A 25,208-nucleotide genomic window follows, 5' to 3' on the forward strand; every position below is an offset into this window, starting at 1 on the left:
GATCCCGGGCTTTACCGCGCGCGTCTCCAGGCCCCGCCCCGCCCAGAGTCCCATGGCAGCGGCAGCGCTTGTGAATACACCGCAGGTGAGAGCGGCGTCCTCGGATCCTCACCCGGGTCCTCAAGCCCCGGATTGGGGTCACCTGCGCGGGACTCTGCAGTTCAGGGCCCTTGACAGCGAGGCGTTCTGGGTGGGGTCCTCAGAGCTGACGGGCGGTGAGGTGAAGAAGGGAGAGCGTTGCGTATGGTGGGAGCTGCACCCTCAGAGCCTGGGAGGTGCGCCGGGGTCGCGAGCATTCGGAAATCTGGGGGCTGACCGGTGTCTGCAGGGAGCAGAGAGAATGAGGGGAAGGCACGGCTGCCATGGCAGCCTGAGCAGCCGGGTTTTAATTCTGAGTCGTTGGGAGCCACGGAGGGTTGTGAACTAAAGGAGAACACGATCTGAGTGAGGGTCTGAAAAAATATTTCAAAGGCCATGAGTGGAGAGAACAGACTGTTACTGAGTGATGAGGGTGGACGCAGAGATGTTGGTGAGGAGACTGCTGTAGTAGACTCCAGGAGGATTGTGGTGGATTCTGCATCAGACGGGTGGCCGAAGGGACCTAAGTAATAAGATTCTTGGTAGATCTTAAAGGTAAAGCCAGCAGGATTTTCTGCTGCATCTTTTATGCTTGTGAGCAAAAGTGGGAGTGAAGTATGAACCCAAGTTTTTCTTTTACCTGAACACCTGCAAGAGTTGACAAATCTGGTGGGTGAGCAGATTTCAGGGAGATAGTAGGAGCTGAATTTTGGACGTGGTGTTTCTAAACTGCCACAGAGTGAAGTTGTTACATGGGCAGTTGGAATCATAAGTAGAAATTTCGTGGGAGGAGACTGACTCAGTGATGTGTAAATGGTGACAGGCTGGGGCCTAGACTCAGGTCAAGCCTTAAATTTAAACGGGAAATCTTAAGGTTTTACTTTGAGATGAAGAGAGGGAGGGCTGAGGCTGGGGAAGTGTGGGTCGGCCTTGCGAGGCTGCCTGCATATAGGAGGGCCAAGGGGTTCCAGAGGTACTTCCAGAGGGAATGTGTCTGCATAGGATGGATTTGAGGGTGGGACACTGTGTAGAGTCACCATTCAGAAGACTGGGTGAGCTGTTCACTCTGTGTGGAGCCAGGAAAAGATCAGCCAGACTAGCGGAGCAGCCCAAGCCCAGCAAGAGCAGCTGTCCCAGGAAAATACAAGTTTAGACTGTATAGATTCAATGGATTAAATTTATGCAAGCAATTAACCGATTAAAATGCCACTAATAAATATGTTTGCTTTTTGTCATGCTTTCCTGGCACGGAATTCCTAAAATCCTTGTAATTTCCTCAGTGAAAAGTGTCTTGTGATAAGTCATGTACCACATAACAGTGTTGACCACATCAATGACGATGGTCTCATAAGATTATGATACCATATTTTTACTGTACCTTTTCATTTTATTTCTTTCTGATCAGGAGGCAAATTGCATTGTCTAAGTTTGTAAATGTTTAAATGCACAAATAATTATCACTGTGTTACAGTTGCTGACAGTATTTAGTATAGTAACTTGCTGTACAGGTTTGTAGCCTAGGAACAATAGGCTATACCATTTAGTAGTCGAACAATGAATGTCTGAACAGTAGTTCCCCCGTGTCCTCAGAGGATACTTTTCAAGACCTCCACTGGAGGCTTGAAACTGCAGATAGTACCCAACATATATATACTATGTTTCTTCCTAGACTACATACCTATAATAAAATCCAGTTTATAAATTAGGCACTGTAAGAGATGAACAGTAAATAACTGGAAATAATATAGAACAATTATACTTTATAAGTTAATAAAAGTTATGTAACTGCAGTTGAGACAATAAAAAACCAAAAATTAAATTATAAAAAGTTATGTGAATGTGGTATCTCTCTAAATATGTTACTGTACTATTCACCCTTCTTATATTGAAGAAGGGACTAAACTCGAAAGAGTGAGATTTCCTCACACTACTTAGAATGGTGCGCTATTGGCTGGGCGTGGTGGATCACACCTGTAATCCCAGCACTTGGTGGATCACGAGGTCTGGAGATCGAGACCATCCTGGCCAACACGGTGAAACCCCGTCTCTACTAAAACTACAAAAAATTAGCCGGGCATAGTGGCAGGCGCCTGTAGTCCCAGCTACTCGGGAAGCTTAGGCAGGAGAATGGTGTGAACCCAGGAGGCGGAGCATGCAGTGAGCTGAGATCAAGCCACTGCACTCCAGCCTAGGCGACAGAGTAAGACTCCGTCTCAAAAATAAATGAATAAATAAAGAATGGTGCACTATTTAAAACTTGAATTGTTTATTTCTAGAATTTTAATATTTAATATTAAAATTTTAATATTACTATTTTCAGGCTGAAGTTGAAATTTACTACTTATAATTTTCACACTGAAGTTGAATGTGGGTAACTGAAACTGCAAATAGCAAAACAGCTGATAAGGGAAGACTACACTTGAGTTTTATGAGATGGCTTATGGTGTGCAGACGGGGCGGAGTCAGTCACCAGACAAATCAAGTGATTATAGAATTCGAACTTGAAGTCGTACCTCTGGCCTCCAGGGAGGGGTACAGAGATCTGGAGATGAGGTTATATAAAATCTTTCACAGTGAGTTCTGGAAGCTTCAAGGTTGTGAACGCTTGGAAATGCTGGGAGAGTGACATAAGAGAGCATGGAAGTAAATTCTGCTTTACCCCCTCTCCCCAGTACCTTGCCATATGCATCTCTTCATTTGGCTGTTCCTGAGTTACATCCATTATCATAAACTGGTAAACATAAGTAAAGTATTTTCCTGAGTTCTGTAAATGGTTCTAGCAAATTATTGAACCTAAGGAGAGAGGTCATGGCAGCCCCCAAATTTGTAGCCAAGTGGAGAAAATTACAGTGGTCTGGACGTTGGCTTGCAATTGGCGTATGAAGTGAGGACAGTTTTGTATGACTGAGCCCTTAAACCTGTTGGTTTAGATGCAACTCCCAGATAGGTAGTGTTAGAATAGGATTGAATTGTAGGACACCTAGTTGGTATCAGAATCAGAGAATGGTGTGGGAAAAGACACTACGTATTTATTGTCAAGGAATCACAGAAGCCTCTAATAATTTGAAAAGATACCACATTCACATAAAGACTTAAATGGCAAGTAAGAAACACCAAAGTTTTAAAAAATGTTTACAGAAATCTTAATACCATAGTCAGTACTAACTAAATCTTAGCATTGGATACGTATGAATGAGTTTGATGCCTACAATAGCACTACGAGATAGCCACCATTAAGTGTTTCCATTTTATAGATGAAGGCAACCTTAGAGAGGGTAGGTCTTTGTCTAGTGTCACACAGTTGGCAAGAGCAACTTACCTTTGTAAATGCCACCTTGAACACCTTTATTCATAGCCTCCTTCTTCCTACAGATTCCCATGGCAACAGAAGAGTTTGTGAAACCATCACAGGTAAGTGGAAGAAGTCCCAGGTCTTCACTGACCCTGTTCCCTAAAGCCATGGTTCTGACCCACAGACGCAGGTGACACTGATGTCCTGGGACTCTTTTTCCTTCGTGTTGGGTCCCTGGGGTCACCTCAGGCCCAGGATGATTAATCAGGGTCAGGAGTTATGCAGAGATGTTCTCATTTCTGCACCCAATAGGATGAAGTGATGAAAGGTTTCCTGGGCATAGGCTCCAGCATGTCCAAATGCTTAGAGATGAGAATGATATGGGCATATATAGGGAACTGCAAGTCTCCGTGCACTGTGGCCAAAACTTTTACAGTTTGAGCTGTGACAGAATATGAGTTTCCTTTTCCTTCTTTACAATCTCACAGATACATGATTTGTCCTTTTTGTAGATCTTAGCAAACTCAGAGTACAATTTTTTTTTTTCTTGTTAAGAATTCTAGGCCAGGCACAGTGGCTCACGCCTGTAATCCTAGCACTTTGGGAGGCCAAGGCGGGTGGATCACGAGGTCAGGAGATCGAGACCATCCTGGCTAACATGGTGAAACCCCGTCTCTACTATAAATACAAAAAAAATCAGCCGGGCGTGGTGGCAGGCACCTGTAGTCCCAGCTTCTCAGGAGGCTGAGGCAGGAGAATGGCATGAACCCGGGAGGCGGAGCTTGCAGTGAGCCAAGGTGGCACCACTGCACTCCAGCCTGGGCGACAGTGCGAGATTCTGTCTCAAAAATAAAAAATAAAAACTCCCACCTTTTCACTTACAGGAAGTACTTCACAGGTTGTCTTTTACATATTTGAATGGCTGGTATTATTGCTCTTGTGCTTTGGGGGTATTAAGTAAAATAAAGGGTTACTTGAACACAAGCACTGTGATAATGAGACAGTTGATATGATAACCAAGATGGCTACATAGTGACTAACAGGCAGGTAATGTATTCAGCGTGGATCTACTGGACAAAGGGATGATTCACGTCTTGGGCAGAACAGCGTCGGACAGTGTAAGATTTTATCACACTACTCAGAAAAGCACGTCATTTATAACTTTTGAGTTGTTCTTTTCTGGAATTATCCATGTAATATTTTCGGACCACAGTTGACCACTGGTGAGTGAAACCATGGAAAACAAAATAGTGGCTAAGAGCGGGGACGGCTGTATATGTATTCAGTGCTATAAATTTTATTCTAAGCACTGCTTCCACTGCATCTCACAAATTCTAAGTTGTGTTTTCATTGTCATTTAGTTAAAAATATTTTAAAATTTATCTTGAATATTTCTTCTTTGTTCCATGAATTAAGTCTTGTTTACATCTCCTGGGTATTTTTGGATTTGCCAGCTATCTTTCTATTACTGCTTTCTAGTTGAATTCCATTGTGATCGCAGAGCGTTGTATTATTTCTATTAAATGTATTAAGAGGTATTTTATGACTGTGTATTGTAAACTGGGGAGTAAGTGCCCTTCGTGGGGTCTCTAGGATCATTCCAGCACTGCCATGGAAATGAAACTCTGAGAGGCGTAAAGGATTTGTTACATTCATAGGTCATCATAGAGGGTGACACAGCAAACCATGCATGGAGCCATATGGAAGGAGTTCTCAGGGAGTGGACTCAACCAAGCAGGCAGGGAGCCAACAGGGAGAGCAAGGACCTGTGGGCAGGTGCCTTTCCTAGTGTGTCTGAATGTCATTCAGTCACCGTCAAAGGAGGAAAGAAAGGGGAGGTTGTGACAGGGACCAGTCTTAGCATGCTGGGTACGTGGTCACCGGGGTGGGTTGCTCATAATGTATTGGGGATGTTGAAGCATCAGGAAAATAGGAAGTTTTAAAGATTTATAAAACAGGCCCAGAATGTGGTCTGTCTCGTTGAATATTCCGTGTGAGCTTGAGAACAGTGCGTATTCTGTTCTTGTTGGACAAAGTAATCTAAAGATGGTGATTATGTCCAGTTGATTGATGGTGTTGTTGAATTCAGCTAAGTTTATTGGTTTTCTGCCTACTGTATCTGTCAGTAACAGAAAAGAGTGTGGAAGACTTCAATTGTGATGGTGGATTGATCTGTTTCTCCTTGAAGATCTGTCAGTTTTTGCCTCATATAGTTTGATGCTCTGTGGTCAGGCATGTATGTGCTAAGGGTTCTTACATCTTTTTGGAAACGGCTTCAACCTCCCGAGTAGCTGGGATTACAGGCGCCCGCCACCACGCCCAGCTAATTTTTGTATGTTTAGTAGAGACAGGGTTTCTCCACATTGGCCAGCCTGACCTCAGGTGATCCACCCGCCTCGGCCTCCCAAAGTGCCTGTGATGTTTTCGCGATAGCTAGACACGATGAGCTCAGTAAAAGGAATTGCTGTAAATAGGCCTTTAATAATGTGGTGAGGTGTGTCAGCGGGCAGGGCAAGCATTTTAAGTCCCGCCCTTAGGTCTCTGTTTTAGTGAACCTGTTCCTCTTGACTGAAATTCTCATGTGTTTCTAAATAGTGTTTTGTTATGCTTTTTCTCTCCCATTATGTGGAAGAGGATTACTAGAGTGGGTTGTAGTTGGTTATTGCCCTTCCCCCAGATAGATTAGGCTCTGATAATAACCTCTGTAGGTTGGACTTTGGTTAACTGTTGTCTCCCAAGGGCAGGCTTTGTTTAGAGGAACACATAGCTATGGCATATTTTAAAATGATTCATTTTCCCCTCTCTGGTGGAAGCACAAGGGGATTTTTTTTTTTTTTTTCCCAGTATTCACCATGAGAACTTGGTTAAGTTTCTGGAGGTAAATATTGCAAGATTGTGGGGGCCCCTTATAGTGATAAGTGCCTCTTGAATTTTCAGCTCACAGAATTGTCCACACAGAGCTTCCAGCAATTTATGTATTATAGATTGGGTTTTCCTAACCTGGCACTGGTTCGCATGATGGTTTCCTTTCATGAGTTTCTGCTCCTGTGAGCCTTGATTCCCCTGTATTCCCTTGTTTATCTCTCCAATCTTGGGGGCAGTGGTGTGTCCTGTGCCCTTATCTTTCCTGTGTGGATCCTAGAAGAACTGTCCATTTCTTAGTCTGTTTAACTCTTTACTTGCTATTGTGATAGAGTGGCCACTTCCAAGCTCCTTACATGCAGAATCGGAAACCAGAGTCCAGGAGTTAGGCCTTCACAATGTGGAGTCTCATGTTGGGACTTCTTGGTGGTGGTGTCAGGTGCACAGCAAGAGACAGACACGTGGAGTTCAGGGAAGGGATCCAAGTGAAAGCTATCCGTCAGCCAGTGGCTGGCCTGTGGACCATGGCAAATTTAAGAGGAACACTCTTCAGGTCATAGTGGCAGTCCCATCAGTGAGGAAGGATGTAGAGAGTATTCTCTAACGACTGGGTCTCTTGCATGGTCACCTAGAGGTGGGAACCATCACTAAGACCGATAAAGAAGAGTAGTAACCATGGATGTGTGGGGGTAGGATGAAACGGGTGTCCAGCTGCTGGCACAGTCTTTAAATGGGGAATGGTTAAGAGATTCATTCAGAGGCAAAGCAGTACTGGAGGTCAAATGACACCAAGGTCAGGGCTGGTGCTTTTTCTCCCTTCTGCTGGCTCAGACTTTTGTTGGTAACTCTTGGTGGGGCCTGAGTAGTTTCAGATAGGGGGACAGATTAGGTTAAGAGCAAATGAGATTGACTGGGAGAGTCATTCAGCCTGTGGTGGGAGCAGCTGGGGACCAGGCTTTGACTGAGTATAGGTGGAGAGAGGAAAGATGTGACGGGTGTGGGGGCAGCACAGGCAACACTGAGGAGGAAGTGGACTTCTGCAGCGTGAGCTCACACAAGGTCTGAGTGGCTGAAATTGGAACAAAGAGCCAGGCCAGATGGGGAAGTCTTCATAACAGTCCTGAGACTGCCTCTGGCTTGGGTCTAACAAAGATGTGTGGTGGTGCTGGATCCGTGTTGCATTTAGCCAGTGCTGCCTGGGCCCCTTGAGCAGAGTGGCATGTGGAGAAGCCAGTGAAGTGCCTGTGTCATGGATGCTGAGGGCGGTGGAGTTCAAGGTGTAGCAGCCATGATCTGGAGATGTGTTCCCACGAATGGTGTGCAACTGGGAGGGAGTATGGCTGTACTCAGGATCCTTGTACTGGCACTTTAAGCCAAGACAGTAAGCACAGGTTTCAGTATATCTGGGTCTCCAGCGAGATGAACCAGCAGGAGCATGGATAAGATTCCATGATGTAAGGCCCAGAGGGAGATACTATAAGGACCTGGTATCTCCTCTGAGTTGGAGGACTAGGGAGGAGGGAGATTTACTGGGATTCCTGGGGATTGAGTCTGCTCATGATCTCACCTGCCCCCATCATGCAGGGCCATGTGACCTTTGAGGATATTGCTGTGTACTTCTCCCAGGAGGAGTGGGGCCTCCTTGATGAAGCTCAGAGGTGCCTGTATCATGATGTGATGCTGGAGAACTTTTCGCTTATGGCCTCAGTGGGTAAGATCTCTTAAACCACACCATCGACCTCTGTTGGACTTTGCTCTTCCCCTTTTTCCAGGAGTTTCCTGTCTTTCCCAGAGTTGGACGTGGGCCCTGCTTCTTTCCTTGGTTCTTGACCTGTGGAAGACATAGGCGCTGTGGTTGCCAGGCCTGGGTTTTTTTCTGCCCCAACGTTTACTGTCCTGAAGCTTTTTAGTTAAGAGTTTGGGTTCAGACTCTTGTAACTTGCCCAACCGATACCACTTGGTTTTGCCACTCCTTGCTAAGGTTCACTTCCGTGGTGGACCTGTGTTACAGGCTCTCCCCCTGCCTTTAGTAGACATGTCTTTGGACCTGCCTTTCTCAGGAATTATAGGTACTTACATGGTTGCTATTTGTAGGGAACCCTAGACTATGACAGCAACACCCACTCCCAAGGGTTTTTTGTAAAAAGTTTCCCTCCTGTAGTCTGTCATGGGTTGGGGCACTCTGGGCCAGTGTCGTTGATCCGCCTCCCTGTTTTTCCCTTAGGATTGCTTCTGCCTTCCAGGACTGAGATAGTCTCCTGACTTAAGCTGGGGACAGGGGAAAGGCCTGTGTTCCTGAAAGGGTAGTGAAGTCTTTAGCCATAGCAAGGGGGGTTAACGAGGTTTGGGACCTGTGACTAGGAGCAGTGGGAGGTCATGATTTCAGGGCTGAACTCAAATCATACCAGGCAGATGTCCTATGTTCCCCACTATTTTGGTGCCAGGGCTCATGGCCATACCTCATTTTTCTCTTTTCTCTGCCTGCTTGACAATTTGCCTACTTGTCGTTTCTACTGTGATTGTCTCCTACCTCTGTTCTCCACATCTCTCCAGTTCCTATTCTGCAGTGTTCTCCAACATTAGCCTATCCCTAATGTATTTAATATTATGAGCTGTGCAGATACAGATGTTCCTCAGCTCATGATGGGGTTATATCCTGGTAAACCCATTGTGAGTTGAGAATACCGTAAGTCAGAAATGCATTTAATACACCCAACTTATTAGACATCCCAGCTTAGCAACACAGTAGAGTATCAGTTGTTCAGCCTTGTGATTGCATGGCTTACTGAGAGCTGCAGCTTGCTACCACTGCATCACAAGGGTATATACACACTGCCTATCACTAGCCTGGGAAAAGTTCAAAATTTAAAGTATGGTTTCTACTGAATGCACATCACTTTTGTATCATCATAAAGTGGAAAAATCGTAAGTTCAACCATTGTAAATCAAAGACTATCTACTTAAGCTCTCAAACATCAGCTATCCAGTTGTAATTGCATTTTCCTGGGGTGACACACATTCTATGCAGGTCTCCCCTGTCTCCATCAGACAACGTCCTATTGAAAACCATTGACAGAGAAGGGAGTCGTATGCCCCCTGCCTCTCTTCCCACCACAGTACCCGATTCCTTGTTCTCCTGCTGGTTATGGGTCTTCCCCTACATGGTAACTTTCAGAGCCCTAATACTACAAGTATTATGTTCCTTGACCTGACTCCAGCTCCCTTGTCCTGAAAACAAACCCATAGCCTGGGTGCGATGGCTCATGCCTATAATCCTAGCACTTGGGGAAGCTGAGGTAGGAGGATCACTTGAGCTAAGGAATTTGAGACCAGCCTTGGCAACATAATGAGATCCCTATCTCCACAAAAAATTCTAAAAAGTTAGCCAGGCATGGTGGTATATGCCTGTAGTCACAGCTACTTGGGAGGCTGAGGTGGGAGTGTCACTGGAGCTTGGAAGGTCAAGGCTGCAGTGAGATGTGACTGCAACTGCACTCCCATCTGGGTGACAGAGCAAGACTCTATCTCAAACAAAACAAAACAAAACAAAACAAAAACAAAACGTGGACTCATCCATCCCTGTGTTCCATAGGTATTTGTAATGGAGCTGTTCCCTTCCACCAAAGTCTGCATATACTTCACTTGCATTTTTATGCTTTTAGGGTGTTTGCATGGAATAGAGACTGAGGAGGCCCCTTCTGAGCACACTATTTCTGCACAAGGAGTGTCACAGGCCAGGACTCCAAAGCCAGGTCCTTCCATCCCAAACGCTCATTCTTGTGAGATGTGTATCCTGGTCATGAAAGACATTTTGTACCTCACTGAGCACCAGGGAACCCTTCCCTGGCAGAAACCTTATACTTCTGCGGCCAGTGGGAAGTGGTTTTCATTTGGTTCTAACCTGCAACTGCACCAGAACCAGGACAGCGGAGAGGAACACATCAGAAAGGAGGAGAGCTGTGCCTTGCTTCTGAATAGCTGCAAAATTCCTCTGTCAGACAATCTCTTCCCATGCAAAGATGTTGAGAAGGATTTTCCAACCATCCTGGGCCTTCTTCAACACCAGACCACCCACAGCAGAGAAGAGTATGCACATAGAGGCAGGGAGACCTTTCAACAAAGACGTTACAAATGTGAGCAAGTTTTCAATGAGAAAGTTCATGTTACTGAGCATCAGAGAGTCCACACTGGAGAAAAAGCTTATAAGCGTAGGGAATATGGGAAATCCTTGAACTCTAAATATTCATTTGTTGAACACCAGAGAACCCATAATGCAGAAAAGCCTTATGTGTGCAGTATATGTGGGAAATCATTCCTCCATAAACAAACACTCGTTGGGCACCAGCAGAGAATTCACACTAGAGAAAGGTCTTATGTGTGCATCGAATGTGGGAAATCCTTGAGCTCCAAATACTCACTTGTGGAACACCAGAGAACCCATAATGGAGAAAAGCCTTATGTGTGCAACGTATGTGGGAAATCATTCCGCCACAAACAAACATTTGTTGGGCACCAGCAGAGAATCCACACTGGAGAGAGGCCTTACGTATGTATTGAATGTGGGAAATCTTTTATTCATTCCTACGACCGCATTCGACACCAGAGAGTTCACACTGGAGAAAGGGCTTATCAGTGCAGTGAATGTGGGAAATCCTTCATATACAAACAGTCACTTCTGGATCACCAGAGAATCCACACAGGAGAAAGGCCTTATGAGTGCAAAGAGTGTGGGAAAGCATTCATTCACAAAAAAAGACTTCTTGAGCACCAGAGAATTCATACTGGAGAAAAGCCTTATGTGTGCATCATATGCGGGAAATCATTTATCCGCTCATCTGACTACATGCGACACCAGAGAATTCACACTGGAGAAAGGGCTTATGAATGCAGTGACTGTGGGAAAGCCTTCATCTCCAAACAAACACTTCTTAAGCATCACAAAATCCACACTAGAGAAAGGCCTTACGAATGCACTGAATGTGGGAAAGGCTTCTACCTTGAGGTGAAACTTCTTCAGCACCAAAGAATCCATACTAGAGAACAACTTTATGATTGCAATGAATGTGGAAAAGTCTTCAGCCACCAAAAAAGACTTCTTGAGCACCAGAAAGTTCACACTGGAGAAAAGCCCTGTGAGTGCAGTGAATGTGGGAAATGCTTTAGACACCGCACCAGCCTCATTCAACACCAGAAAGTTCACAGTGGAGAGAGGCCTTATAACTGCACTGCATGTGAGAAGGCCTTTATCTATAAAAACAAACTTGTTGAGCATCAGCGAATCCACACTGGAGAAAAGCCGTATGAATGTGGTAAATGTGGGAAAGCCTTCAACAAAAGATATTCCCTTGTCAGGCACCAGAAAGTACATACAACAGAAGAGCCCTAGCAATTGTTGACATGTGCCATTGTCTTGTTCACCATAACACACCAGAGAGCCGACTTTTCAAGGGATCCGACAGAAATTAAACCTCATATATCTGCGTATCAGTAGTTGAAAGATTCACTACAAGGTCCAAGTACTTGGGAAACTTTCCAGAGATTATTACTTGTACTTTCTAATCTGCCCAGTGTTACAACAGACACTACCATGTGGCATATCCTCACATTTTTCATCAGTCACTCACATGTGCTCAAGGAATGCAGACCACTGTGCTCACCAAATTCTGAAAGGAGTAATATAATAAAAGCCTATTGAGGGTCCTCTTCCATTTTGCCGAACAGTTCAAGGCATAGACAAAACCCAAATTTGACGAAGAAGAGCAATCTGGATTATTGTAGCCCATGGAGGTTTACCTTCTTCATAGTTTTTTTTTAATGTGATTGCCATAGTGGGATATTCCCTCCCCCACACTACCCAAGAGGGACATGGGGTGTCTCACCATGTGCTGATGTATATGTTCTGCCAATGTGAAGAGTGAACAGCTCCAACTTTATGTGCCCCTAGGGACATAGTATGAGATCAGAAAATAGTTTAGTCCTATGTGTCTTAATTTTTATTGGTTTCTAAGGTCTCCTAGGAAAGAGAGCAGAGCTGTGTGGTCCTAATCATGGTGTCGATTTTATGCCAGATTTATTTGTAGCTCCAGAGGTCTCCCTGAGAAGAGGCATTTGTGACAAACTCAAGTGCTGGGGTCTGCATGAATTGTTTATTTGCAGTGATGCTCTGTATTTCCTAGCACCGTTCGTGGCATCTTATTTCCCAGGTCCTTCACTGTAGTCATGGGCACTGAAGGACAGAATTGGTAGGCAGGTCACTGGTTGTAAGACCTACTGGGGCCAGGTAAGAACAGTAATTGGCCCAGACAGGTAGGTGTAATAAACAGAGAGTGGAAAATATTGTAGCCAAGAAGAGTGGGTGTGTCCCATCCAAAGGTGCATCCAAAACTGTCTATGTTACTATGGCTTCGTGGTTTGGGAGTATATAGAAATTCTCAGGACCTCAGACCTTTGACTCTCCTTTGGCAGCACACATCGTCAGCATAAGTCATCTAAAGATTTTGTGGACTCCCATAACTTCTGTACTGTGTTTGAGATGATTGCTGCATGAGCAGGAAAGCAGGATTTGAGAGAACATACACCTTGCCTTTCAGATATGTGGTTTTTGTGATTCACCCAGCTCTGTTATGCCAGTTAGAAATTACCTTTATTACTTCCCATTTATTGCCACTGCTGAAGGCTGTCCTTCCTAACTTGTGAGGAGTCAATCCTTAATAAGTAAATATTGTCTTACCCTATAGTCTGGTTTTCCAAAAGGAGAGGTAGATGCATATTTTTGTGTGGAACCATTTATCTTAAAACATTGAGGTGCAGTTTTTATACACAAAACCTTCTTTTTAAGAATTGTTTGTATGGTTTATTGCCTAATTAATGGGTTTTGATATTCATGTAATCTCAGTAAGTATCTTGTCTTAGAAATGTGTGTGTATAGGCCGGGTGCAGTGGCTCACGCCTGGGAGGCCAAGGCAGGTAGATCACCCGAGGTCAGGAGTTCGAGACCAGCCTGGCCAACATAGTGAACTCCAGTCTCTACTAAAAATACAAAAATAGCCGGGCGTGGTGGTGTGGATCTGTAATCCCAGCTATGCAGGAGGCTGAGGCAGGAGAATCACTTGAACCTGGAAGGCGGAGGTTGCAGTGAGCCGAGGTCACGCCATTGCACTCCAGCCTGGGTGACAGAGTGACACTTTGTCTCAAAAAAAAAAAAAAAACCCAGAAAATAAATATGTGTGTATATGTTCTATTTTGCGTCTTTTCATTCACCTTATTTCATTCAGTCTTCCAAATAAAATGTTCTTAATTTTGATGAAGTCTAATTTGTCTGTGTGTTCTTTTACTGTTATTTTGGTGCTATTTTTAAAAAGTGCATTCCTCGGCTGGGCGTGGTGGCTCACGCCTGTAATCCTAGCACTTTGGGAAGCCAAAGTGGGTCAGATCACCTGAGGTCAGGAGTTTGAGACCAGCCTGGCCAACGTGGCAAAACCCCCATCTCTACTAAAAATACAAAAAGTAGCTGGGCATGGTGGTGGGTGCCTGTAGTCCCAGCTACTCAGGAGGCTTAGGTGGGAGGATCGCTTGAACCTGGGAGGCGGAGGCTGCAGTGAGCTGAGATATTGCCACTACATTCCAGCCTGGGCGACAGAGCAGGACTCCCATCTCGGGAAAAAAATAAATAAAAATAAAAAATAAAAAATTGTGTAATGATAGAAACCTTGGAAAGATTGTTATTCAACTGATGTTATTACATAAGGTATTTATTTTGTAAATTAGTTGCAATATTAGAATTTCTATGAGTCTAGAGTATTTATTTCTCTGCTGTTACTGTGACCTTAACACATTGAAAGAGTTCTTATTTTGCTTTGCCACCCCGTACGCATACTTAATTTTTGTTATTTTCCCAAATTCCAATTATCTTTACAAGATCATTTTCTTTGTTTTTTAAAAGAGCTAACCAGACAAGAAAATTTGCCCTTGTTATTCCCACTTACACAGCTTGTCTGCCAAATGCTTTATGCCATTATTCTCATCAGTCTCATTCTCAGGGGTTTCTCTGAGCAAATCCGTACAGAAGTGGAACTGTGTGACACTTCCTGCTCCATTCTCATGCTTCATCTTTAATAGGTAAATTTACCATTTTAAATAGTTTTAAAATTATCTTCACTATGTGTACTTTGGATTTAATCCTACTAATAATTAAGAGGCTCTAAGAATCAATGGATTTAATCCTACTAATGATTAAGATACTCTAAGAATCAATGTAAAACTAATTTTAAAGCCAGTAGCATAATTTTGTGAGTTATGCCTGAGTATTCAAAAATCCTAACAAGTCAAAAATATTAAAATTAATATATTTAATCTTTCCATTTAAATATTTCCATTCCATAAACTTCAGAACCAAAGTTAGATACTAACAAGAGACTGTAGATAAATACAGTGTCAGTAGTATCCAGGGACTAGCCCATATACTTGAAAATCTTATTAATCATCAATAAAGTACCCCACCATAAACAAATACACAATAAAAAGTTAAGATACAAATAAAGACAGGCCAATATATGAGTAGACCATTGACAGAAGAAAAACAAAAGGGAATAAAAGGATATGAATTAATGCTCAAACGTATTTCAATCTGAGAAACAGCAGATAATACTGTATATTACTTTAAACTTCTAAAGTAAGAAAAACTGGAAAGCTGGGTAATTCTAAATATTGTCTGGGACACAGTGATACAGAAACACTTCTGTCCATCTTATGGGAGAGGAAAGGGCAACCTATAACGTAATTCCAGTTACATACTGGATCACCATATGACCTAGCTATTCAGCTCCAAGGTACATTTTTCATGTATGTCCATAAGTTTATTTAGAACATAACCCTGATGACCTTATTTTTAAGGTTGAATTAAGCTAGTGGTAATATATTCCATAGCAGGAGAATGGAGGAAGTACATGTCCATAATCACAAGATTTGAATAAAGGATGAAAGCTTCATGATGTAAAACATTACATGGCAGTTAAAAACCATTGGCTAGAGGTAAGCCCATGAAATACAGGATAGACTATATTTTGTTGTATTTTGAGTGAAAAAGATAGACAAAAAGAATTGTGAGATCTACAATAAAACATGATAATTTAAAAATAATACCAGCCGGGCACGGTGGCTCACGCCTGTAATCCCAGCACTTTGGGAGGCTGAGGCGGGCAGATCACGAGGTCAGGAGATCGAGATCATCCTGGCTAACACGATAAAACCCCGTCTGTACTAAAAATACAAAAAATTAGCTGGGCGTGGTGGTGGGCGCCTGTAGTCCTAGCTACTCGGGAGGCTGAGGCAGGAGAATGGCGTGAACCTGGGAGGCGGAGCTTGCAGTGAGCCAAGATCGTGCCACTGCACTCCAGCCTGGGCAACAGAGCAAGACGCCGTCTCAAAAAAATAGTAATTTAACACCACAAAACTCCAAACCAAAGAAAAAAACCCCAAACAACCCAGACACTTCTTACTAGAACACGTTCCATGCTTTTCTCTCGGTTTCTGGTAGCCCCATGTGTTCCTTGACTTGACGATGTTCTTCCTCTGTCTTCAGATTGTCTTCCCTCTGTACATCTGCCTCTGTGACCAAAGTTCCCTTTTTTTTTTTTTTTTGAGATGGAGTCTGTCGCCCAGGCTGGATGGAGTGCAGTGGCACGATCTCGGCTCACTGCAACCTTCGCCTCCCGGGTTCAAGTGATTCTCATGCCTCAGCCTCCTGTGTAGCTGGGACTACAAGCGCCTGCCACCATGTCCGGCTAATTTTTTGTATTTTTAGTAGAGATGGGGTTTCACCCTGTTAGCCAGGATGGTCTCGATCCCCTGATCTCGTGATCCACCCGCCTCGGCCTCCCAAAGTGCTGGGATTACAGGCGTGAGCCACCCCAACAGGCCCAAATTTCCCATTTTTGTAAGGACACAGTTATATTCAATTAGGAACTAACCTAATGGATTAATTAACATGATTACCTGAGGTTCTGAGGGTAATGACTCCAACATCTTTTTTGGAGACACAAACACTTAACATTGCCCTATGAATTTCTGCAGTTCTTTCAAAGGCAGAGTGAATAGTAATCACAGCAATTTCAAGATAAACAGGCTTCCATTGTGAGATGGCTTGTTTAAAGAAACTATTAATTCTCTATACTCTTCTGATCACTCTGTTGTTCACATTCATTTTAGACTTTCTCTTCCAAATCACTTCTGGTGCTTTCCTTCCTGCTTTCATTTCCTTCAATGTTCTAGTTCTGTTATGTTTTTATTCCATCAGCGATTTCTTAAATTTCTCTTTTCAACCTTAAGTGGTTTTTCTGAAATTATAAAATTTACTGTGAACATTTCAAACATTTCCACGTGTGCATGAAGTTAAAGTGAATGTTCACTCTGACACTCCCCTCTGCCCCATCCCTTCCCTCCCTCTACACCCAAGGAGCAAATACCATTTAACTGGGTGAGAATCCTTCCAGACACATTTTTTGTCTGCTTACAAACGTTAAGATTTCTAATTCGTCTTTGCATGACTGACTTGCCAAGTGAATTCACCGTCCACATTTCCTCTGTGAGACTAATTGAAGTGCACCAACTGTGAATGGTCATAACTAGTCCCACCCCCACAATCTTTTCTCACAGATTAAGCACCATAAGAGCATAGTGCTTTTTATCTAATTTGTTCATTAAATGTAACAAAGTTACAATAACAAACATGAACAAGAAAACATGTTTTACCTTTACCTCCGCCGGGCACAGTGGCTCACGCCTGTAATCCCAGCACTTTGGGAGACTGAGGCGGGTGGACTACCTGAGGTCAGGAATTCAAGACCAGTCTGGCCAACATGGTGAAACCCCGTCTCTACTAAAAATACAAAAAACTTAGCCGGGCGTGGTGGTGGGCGCCTATAATCACAGCTACTCAGGAGGCTGAGGCAGGAGAATCCCTTGAACTCGGGAGGCAGAAGTTGCCATGAGCTGAGATGGCACCACTGCACTCCAGCCTGGGCAACAAGAGTGAAACTCCATCTCAAAAAAAAAAAAAAATTTTTTTTTACCTCAATCATAAACTGAGTATTTGTGGAAAACATACAGAAGTTCATAACTTTTACTGACTTAAAAATGGGTGCTAAACAAGTTTAGGTCAATATATTGCACCTGTTCTCACGTGTTTTTCCTATACTAGACAGTAAGTTCCTTCCCTGCTCAAGGGTAGGACCCATAGCCCAGCCATCCACTGCATCCTACTCTTCCAAATATGAACACAACAGTGAGTGGCCATGGAGCTAAATGACAGGTGTCTCATGAGATTCTTGCCTATCACAGCAGCAAGTTCATAGTAGATCCTTTTACCAAACACTTTAAGACTGTACAGAAAGAGTTGAAAGCTAAGAAAAACCCCAGGCTGTCCTTTATCCCATGGAAAACATCACTCCTGCTTTGGGACAAACTGGGGCCTAGGTCCTCAGGCCTGGAAAGAACCCTTTGATGACAGCCAATATGTTTCTAGAGGGATTTCTCCAACTCTCTTGAACCCAGGGCCTTAGGTACAAGTACAGCCACAGCTACAATACATGCAGCCTTCCAGAGAGAGGATGCAGGAGGGTGGTGGTCCTCAAGAGTCAACTCTCCTTCCCAGAGGAAAGGAAACTGTGCACTCTGTCCTGAAAAAACAAAAACAGAGAACTCTTAACTCACCAAGAATTGTATTTATAGTATGTGCAAAAGGACCACAGTAAAAGGCACATGCCCACTATGAAAACATGAAATACATATGCAGTGCTTTAAAAGTTTGTGAGGAAAGCTCAAAGTGAGAAAATAATTTTCTGTTTTTCACACAATACATGTTTTAACCTAACATTGTCTCATGTAGCTTGAAAACTAAAAGAAAATCTCACAAAAGGAATTTCAAATTACCATATTCAGGCTAAGTGCAGTGGCTCACACCTGTAATCCCAGGATTCTGGAAGGCTGAGGTGGGTGGATCACCTGAGGTCAGGAGTTTGAGACCAGCCTGGGCAACATGGCAAAACCCTGTCTCTACTAAAAATACAAAACTTAGCTGGGGCACGGTGGTACATGCCTGTAATCCCAGCTTCTCGGGAGGCTGAGGCAGGAGAATTGCTTGAACCCGGGAGGCAGAGGTTGCAATCAGCCAAGATCGCACCACTGCACTCCAGCCTAGGCAACAGAGTGAGACTCCATCTCAAAACAAAACTAATTACCATATTCAATGCTAGCACCAAGGGAATAAGGTCCTGGTGGTTAACTATGAAACTCACGTAAACCTGCACACATATATCCTGATTCACCTGTTAAAATGCTAGGCACTTTATATTGTAGTAAAACTTCACACAAATGTTTACAAGATCAGACAATGAGATTCCATGTTGTTTTGTTGGGTTTACTGGGTTTACCATGGATTCATCTTAGTTGTGTGTTTTATTTTGCCTGTTTTAGCTGTAATTCAATTCCTAGAAATATGCTAAGGGAGACCTGAAAATACCTCTCTACACAGGATTAAAGAACCTGAGAAATACCAGAAAGAATTAGGACTCACCTGAGAGGGCCAAGCAAGTACAAAGTGATCACTATGTTGCCAGAGAAAATAAAGACAACAAATAGAATGGAATCAGGAAAATGTGAGAGTGCTGAGCATCTGAAACCATATTAGGCTAGGTGTGGTGGCTCACACCTATAATCCCAACACTTTAGGAGGCTGAGGCAGGATGATCACTTGAGTCTAGCAGTTTGAGACAAATCTGGGGAACACAGCAAGATAATTTAAGGCCGGTTACAGTGACTCACACTTGTAATCCCAGCACTTTGGGAGGCGAAGGCAGGTGGATCACTTGAGGCCAGGAGTTCCAGACCAGCCCAGCCAACATGGTAAAACCCTGTCTCTACTAAAATTACAAAAATTAGCCAGGCATAGTGGTGCATGCCTGTATCCCAAGCTACTCAGAAACTTGAGGCAAGAGGACCATTTGAGCCCAGGAGTTCGAGGTTACAGGGAGCTATGATCATGCCACTGCACTCTAGCCTGGGTGACAGAGCAAGTCCCTATCTCTTAAAAAATAATGTTTATTTTAAAAAATCAAAGCCTTAAACAGTCTTAAGTGGTGTACATTTTAATGTGGCCGTCTGTACATGGGTTCTTCTCACCCTAGATATAAAATAGAAGTGTCACATGAAGACATTCTCAGTATTCTAATTTCTTGTAAATTCAAGAATCTCATGACACAAGCCTTCATATTTCTCACAAAGAATTACTCTCCTATGGATATCCTCCCAGAGAGGTCTGGATCAAAGGCAGCTTCCAAGAAATGTTTGAAGAGCTGCCCTCACTGTCCAGCTCTGACAAAGGATGGCAGTGAATGTATGTTAAAAAAAAAAAAAAAGGGGGGGGGGAAATAAAACCCCTTTACCTCTCAAACATTCCCCTACCAAAAAATAAAACTGATCTTACAGGGAAGTCTGTAAGGACATAAAGCAAGAAGATACCTGTGACTGAAGGTTTTCATAAGTTCATAGAGAAAATCCTGAGGTGGGTCAAATTCCAGCATGGCTCTTTATAGGACAAGTAAGTGAGAAACTGGTCACAGAAAGTTTTCTCACATCAATGACAATTATGTAGTAACTTTTCATTATGATGCTCGGATACTAAGATTTTTCCTCTGGCCAAAGACTGTCCTTAAGAGTTATATTTGGAATGTTTCTCCAGCCTGAGTCCTCTGATGTTGATGGAGTGCCTTCCACATTTCCCTCTGGCATGAATCCTTCTGCAGTGAGAACTGAGTGGTGACTGAAGGGATCCTTACATTCACTGTATTCACAGGGTTTCTCTCCAAAGTGACTGCTCATGTGTTAGTTAAGAAAGAGCTGAGGAAAAAAATGAAGTTTCCTGACATTCTTTGCACTCGAAGGGCTTCTTCCTCCAGTGTGGGTCCCATTATGAATGATAAAATAAGAACAGTGGGTGAAGGCTTTGCTATATTCATTGCAACAATAGGGTTCTCTCATGTATGGACTCTTTGGTGCTGCAGAAGGTGTGACCTGCGTTTGAAGGCCTTCCCACACTCGATACACTTGTAGGGCATCTCCCCAGTGTGGATGACAGAGTGCTGAATGAGGTATGTGCTCCGGTGAAAGGCCTTCCCACACTGGGTGCATTCATAGGGCTTCTCCCCAGTGTGAATCCGCTGGTGCTGTATGAGTTCTGAGCTGCATCTGAAGGCCTTTCCGCATGCCATGCAATCATAGGGTTTCTCTCCAGTGTGGATGATGTAGTGTTGAATTAGGTGGGCCCTATTGCTAAAGGCTTTCTTACATTCTTTGCACTCAAAGGGTTTTTCTCCAGTGTGGGTCCTGTTATGGCGAATGAAAGTAGACCGATGGGTGAAGGCCTTTCGACATTGACTGCACTCATAGGGTTTCTCTCCAGTGTGGATTGGATGGTGCTGCATGAGGTATGACCTGCGTTTGAAGGCCTTTCCACACTCAAGGCACTTGTATGGTTTCTCCCCAGTGTGGATGAGGTAGTGCCGAATGAGAGTTGAGCTCTGGCTAAAGGCTTTCCCACACGCGTTGCATTCATAGGGTTTCATTCCAGTGTGAACCCTCTGATGTCGAACAAGATACCACTTCCTGTTAAAACCTTTCCCACACTGCTTGCATTTGTAGGCATTTGTCCCTGCATGAATCAAGGCGTCTTTCCCTGGTTGCTGTGAGTCACATTCATGGAGAACATCTGCTGATAACCACTCTTGTAATGCCCTGGAGTGCAGACCATCATCTGTCCCCAAACCTTCACCTTCAATGCTCGCTTTCCCAGGATGGGTCTCCTTGTGGAGGTCTGTCTCTGGTGTCATTTCCAAAAGCCCTTCCTTATCCCTAGATCTCCCCAACCTCGAGTCACTTGAGGTTGAAGATTCCACAGTCAGGCTTCCCCGGACAAAGGCCCGCTCAGATAAGACTGGCGGGTAAGTGGTTGGCTCTCTGGTGTGAACTTGTGTTCTGTCACCTGAAGGGCATCAACAAACAAAGGAGGAGTCTTTTAGTGATTACATATAGAAAAACACAAAATAACCACTTCAGTAGGAAAATGAAGATGAAAACAGTGCCTATGATAACTGCTGCATTTTTACATCTCTAACCCAGGCTACCAAATACTTCTTATGGTACTTGTATCCTTGACACCATTAAAGGGAAAATCTGGAGATCAGGCTGGACCAGGGGACAGAGGATCTGGAGTAAAGACATTCCTCTTTACAGTTCAGAGTAAGGAAGAGATAATAGAGTTTTGATGACATTGTCTGAGGGGCATTTGCTTCCAGAATTGAACCCTTACATCCATCTGACAAGGGATCAATAACCAGAATATATAAGGAGCTTAAACAACTCTATAGGAAAAAATCTAAGAATCCGATTTAAAAATGGGCAAAAGATCTGAATACACATTTCTCAAAAGAATACATACAAATGGCAAACAGGTATATGAAAAACTGCTCAACATAACTGACCATCAACGAAATGCAAATCAAAACTACAATGAGATATCATCTCATCCCAGTTAAAATGGCTTTTATCCAAAAGACAGGCAATGACAAATGGTGGCAAGGATGCGGAAAAAAGGAACCCTCATACACTGTTGGTGGGATTTTAAATTACTACAACTACCATGGAGAACAGTTTGGAGATTCCTCAAAAAACTAAAAATAGAGCCACCATATGATCCAGCAATCCCAGTGGAGGTATATATCCAAAAGGAAAAAAAAAAAAAAATCAGTCCATCAAAGATATCTGCACTCCCATGTTTTACTACAGTACTATGCACAATAGCCAAGATTTGGAAACAATTTAAGGGTCCATCAACAATGAATGGACAAAGAAAATGTGGTGTGTATACACAATGGGGTACTATTTGGCCATTAAAAAAAGGAGATCCTATCATTTGCAACAACATGGACGGAACTAAAAATCAAAACAATTGAAATCATGGAGAGAGAGGGTAGAAAGATGGTTACCAGAAACTGGGAAGGGCAGTAGGGTGGAGTAGGGAGGAAGTGAGGATGGTTAATGGGTACCAAAATAAAGTTAGGAAAGAATGAGTAAGACCTGGTATTTGATAGCACAACAGGGTGGCTATAGTCAACAATAATTTATTGCATACTTTAAAATAACTAAGGGTATAACTGGATTGTTTGTAACACAGAGAAAGGATAAATGCTTGAGGTGACAGATACTTCCTTTACCTTGATGTGATTATTATGCATTGTATGCCTAAATAAAAATATGTGCCCCAAATATGTGTACACCTATGTACCCACATAAATTAAAAATTAGCTGGGCATGGTGGTGCATGACTGTAATCCCAGCTACTCGTGAGGCTGAGACAGGAGAACCGCTTGAACCCAGGAGGCGGAGGTTGCAGTGAGCTGAGATTGCGCCACTGCACTCCAGCCTGGGCAACAAGAGTGAAACTCTGTCTCGAAAAAGAAAAAGAACTGAAGCCTTTTGGTGCTATGAAAGTTTAAGGAAGTGGCACTTAACAAGATTGGAAAGAAAAAGAGATCATGGAAGGCTTTCTAGAGGAGGTGTCCCATAAGCTGAGTCCTACAAGAGAAGCCAGAATCATTGCGAGAGAGAGGAAGTGGGAAATGGGTTGAAGATGAGGAAGTAAAAATGGGTTGATTCACCCTTTGGGCACCAGATGCCTGGTGAAACCAATATAAAAGGGTGATTAGAGTTGGAGGAAGAGAATGAAGATCCAGCACAAAAGGGATAGAAGGACACACAGGAACAAATGGTACAAAAGGCCTAGCAATGATAAGATCTGACAAGTTTCTGCTGAGTCAGGAGACACAGTGCATGGCGGACAAGAGGGTACCGGAGACAGAATGACTCAGTTCAAATCCTGCGTCTGTCAAGTGGGTTGATACTGGAGGATGACTTTCTCCAGCAGGTCTCAAATTCCTCAACTAAGAATCATGAAGTTAAATGAGAAAATGCACAGTTCTTGATGCAGCACAAGTGTTCATTAAATTGTGGGACATTGGCCGGGCGCGATGGCTCACGCCTATAATTCCAGCACTTTGGGAGGCCGAGGCAGGCAGATCACGAGGTCAGCACGAGGTCAGGAGATCGAGACCATTCTGGCTAACATGGTGAAACCCCATCTCTACTAAAAATACAAAAAATTAGCCAGGCATGGTGGCGGGTGCCTGTAGTCCCAGCTACTTGGGAGGCTGAGGTGGGAGAATGGTGTGAACCCGGGAGGCGGAGCTTGCAGTGAGCGGAGATGGTGCCACTGCACTCCAGCCTGGGTGACAGAGTGAGACTCCATCTAAAAAAAAAAAAAAGGCGAGACAGGGTTTGCTTGGGTCTCACTTCCCTTTGGTCACAGTGACAGTTGATGTTCCAGTTAGAACTCAGGCAGTGGAAGCAGAGCCCCAGCCTCCTGCAGGGGACATGCAGTGTGAGTGAGAAATCCATCTGAGTTTTTGAGATTGTTACTGCAGCATTGCTCACCTATCCTGACAGTTGTGCAGTCATTTCAGATCTTTGGATTCTTTTTTTTCAAGAGAAGCCAGAAATCCAGATTTTTTGTTAAAAAAAAAAAAATATATATATATATATATATATATATGAAGTGAATTCAAATTGTAGGAAAAAAACATCTGGCAGACAGGTAAAAAAAAATGGGCCATTGGTTTCCTACCTGTGTCCTAGGTACTAGATAACACTGTGAAAAACCATAACAGACACACTCCTTATCTCATGGAACTTACAGCTGAATGGAGGAAATAAATACTAGATAAAAGAAACACAAAAATTGGCCGGGTGGGTGGCTCACGCCTGTAATCCCAGCACTTTGTGAGGCTGAGGCAGGTGGATCACCTGAGGTCAGGAGTTTGACACCAGTCTGGCCAACATGGTGAAACCCCGTCTTTACTAAAACTAGAAAAATTAGCCAGGTGCGGTGGCATGTGCCTGTAATCCCAGCTACTCGGGAGACTGAGGCAGGAGAATCTCTTGAACCTGAGAGGTGGAGGTTGCAGTGAGCTGAGATGGTGCCACTGCACTCCAGCCTGGGCAACACAGTGAGACTCTGTCTCAAAGAAAAAAAAAAAAAAAACAAACACAAAAATAATAATTTATTCTTGTGACAAACACTGCAAAGCAGTGGTACAGGGTACATACAGTGAGAGCTATATGAAGGGTATTAAGCTACAGATGGGTCAGGAAAGGCTTCACCGGGAGACAAGAAGGACTTAGCCAGATGAAGGAATAGCAGTGGGATTGAGAGCAGGTGATGATGGGCCAGGTGAAGGGCCCTGAGTGGGGAATTAGGGACTCTGATCTTTATCCTAACAATGAATTTGAGGAGCTCCAAGAAGTTTAGCGTAGCTGGAATTCCAAGTAAAAAAGATGTGGTGTGAGTGCTAAATCTTTGTAGGTCGTGGAGAATAGTCTGGACTTTAGCTTAAGAGTAATAGGGAGGCATTGAATGATTCTTAGCAAGAGAATGTTGTATCTGAAGTGGTAGAAAAGTGACATTTATTTAATCATCTATTCTTTTACTGATTTATTAAACATATCTTTGAGTGTCCACTCTGTGGCAGAAATTGTCCTAATTACAGGAAATGCAAAGATGAATCCGACCCTCAAGGAACCCAGCTTTACTTGAAAGGTGGATGACACATAGACACAGCTATAAATAAAAGTAGAAAGTGGTGTATTCCATCATTCATTCATTCACTTATCTATGCAACCAGTGTTTATTGACACTTACACATATGTGCCAGGTACTCTTCGTATATCTTGGTTGTATGTTGAACAAGACATCATGAATCTTATGATTTAGGTCATTTTATAAAACCAAGTTTCCTTCTTTTTCCTTCCTTCCTTCCTTCCTTCCTTCCTTCCTTCCTTCCTTCCTTCCTCCCTCCCTCCCTCCCCCACC

The 25,208-nt window shown here is 43.5% G+C and overlaps 2 protein-coding genes across 3 annotated transcripts in view; one reads left to right on the forward strand and one right to left on the reverse strand.

Moving 5' to 3' along the window:
• Window positions 1-52: 52 nt before the first annotated feature.
• ZNF549 (zinc finger protein 549) lies at window positions 53-13,535 on the forward strand. 2 transcript variants are annotated; one of them, XM_011979680.1, is made up of 4 exons: window positions 53-85; window positions 3,451-3,489; window positions 7,817-7,943; window positions 9,895-13,535. In XM_011979680.1, exons 1-4 carry the CDS (start codon window positions 53-55, stop codon window positions 11,616-11,618), a joined length of 1,923 nt encoding a protein of 640 aa, XP_011835070.1. In that variant the 3' UTR covers window positions 11,619-13,535. The 2 variants fall into 2 exon arrangements, with proteins under 2 accessions (XP_011835070.1, XP_011835071.1); XM_011979681.1 differs by lacking the exon at window positions 3,451-3,489.
• A 6,218-nt stretch (window positions 13,536-19,753) lies between these two features.
• Window positions 19,754-25,208, reverse strand: part of ZNF550 (zinc finger protein 550) — a 15,299-nt gene continuing 9,844 nt past the window's right edge. The window contains exon 4 of the mRNA XM_011979679.1: window positions 19,754-21,266. Coding sequence (XP_011835069.1) covers window positions 20,263-21,266 — 1,004 coding nt within the window. The 3' untranslated portion in view covers window positions 19,754-20,262. The remainder of the gene's footprint in view (window positions 21,267-25,208) is intronic.

The sequence above is a fragment of the Mandrillus leucophaeus genome, unplaced genomic scaffold, assembly GCF_000951045.1.
Source record: "Mandrillus leucophaeus isolate KB7577 unplaced genomic scaffold, Mleu.le_1.0 Scaffold205, whole genome shotgun sequence".
Lineage (NCBI taxonomy): Eukaryota > Metazoa > Chordata > Mammalia > Primates > Cercopithecidae > Mandrillus > Mandrillus leucophaeus.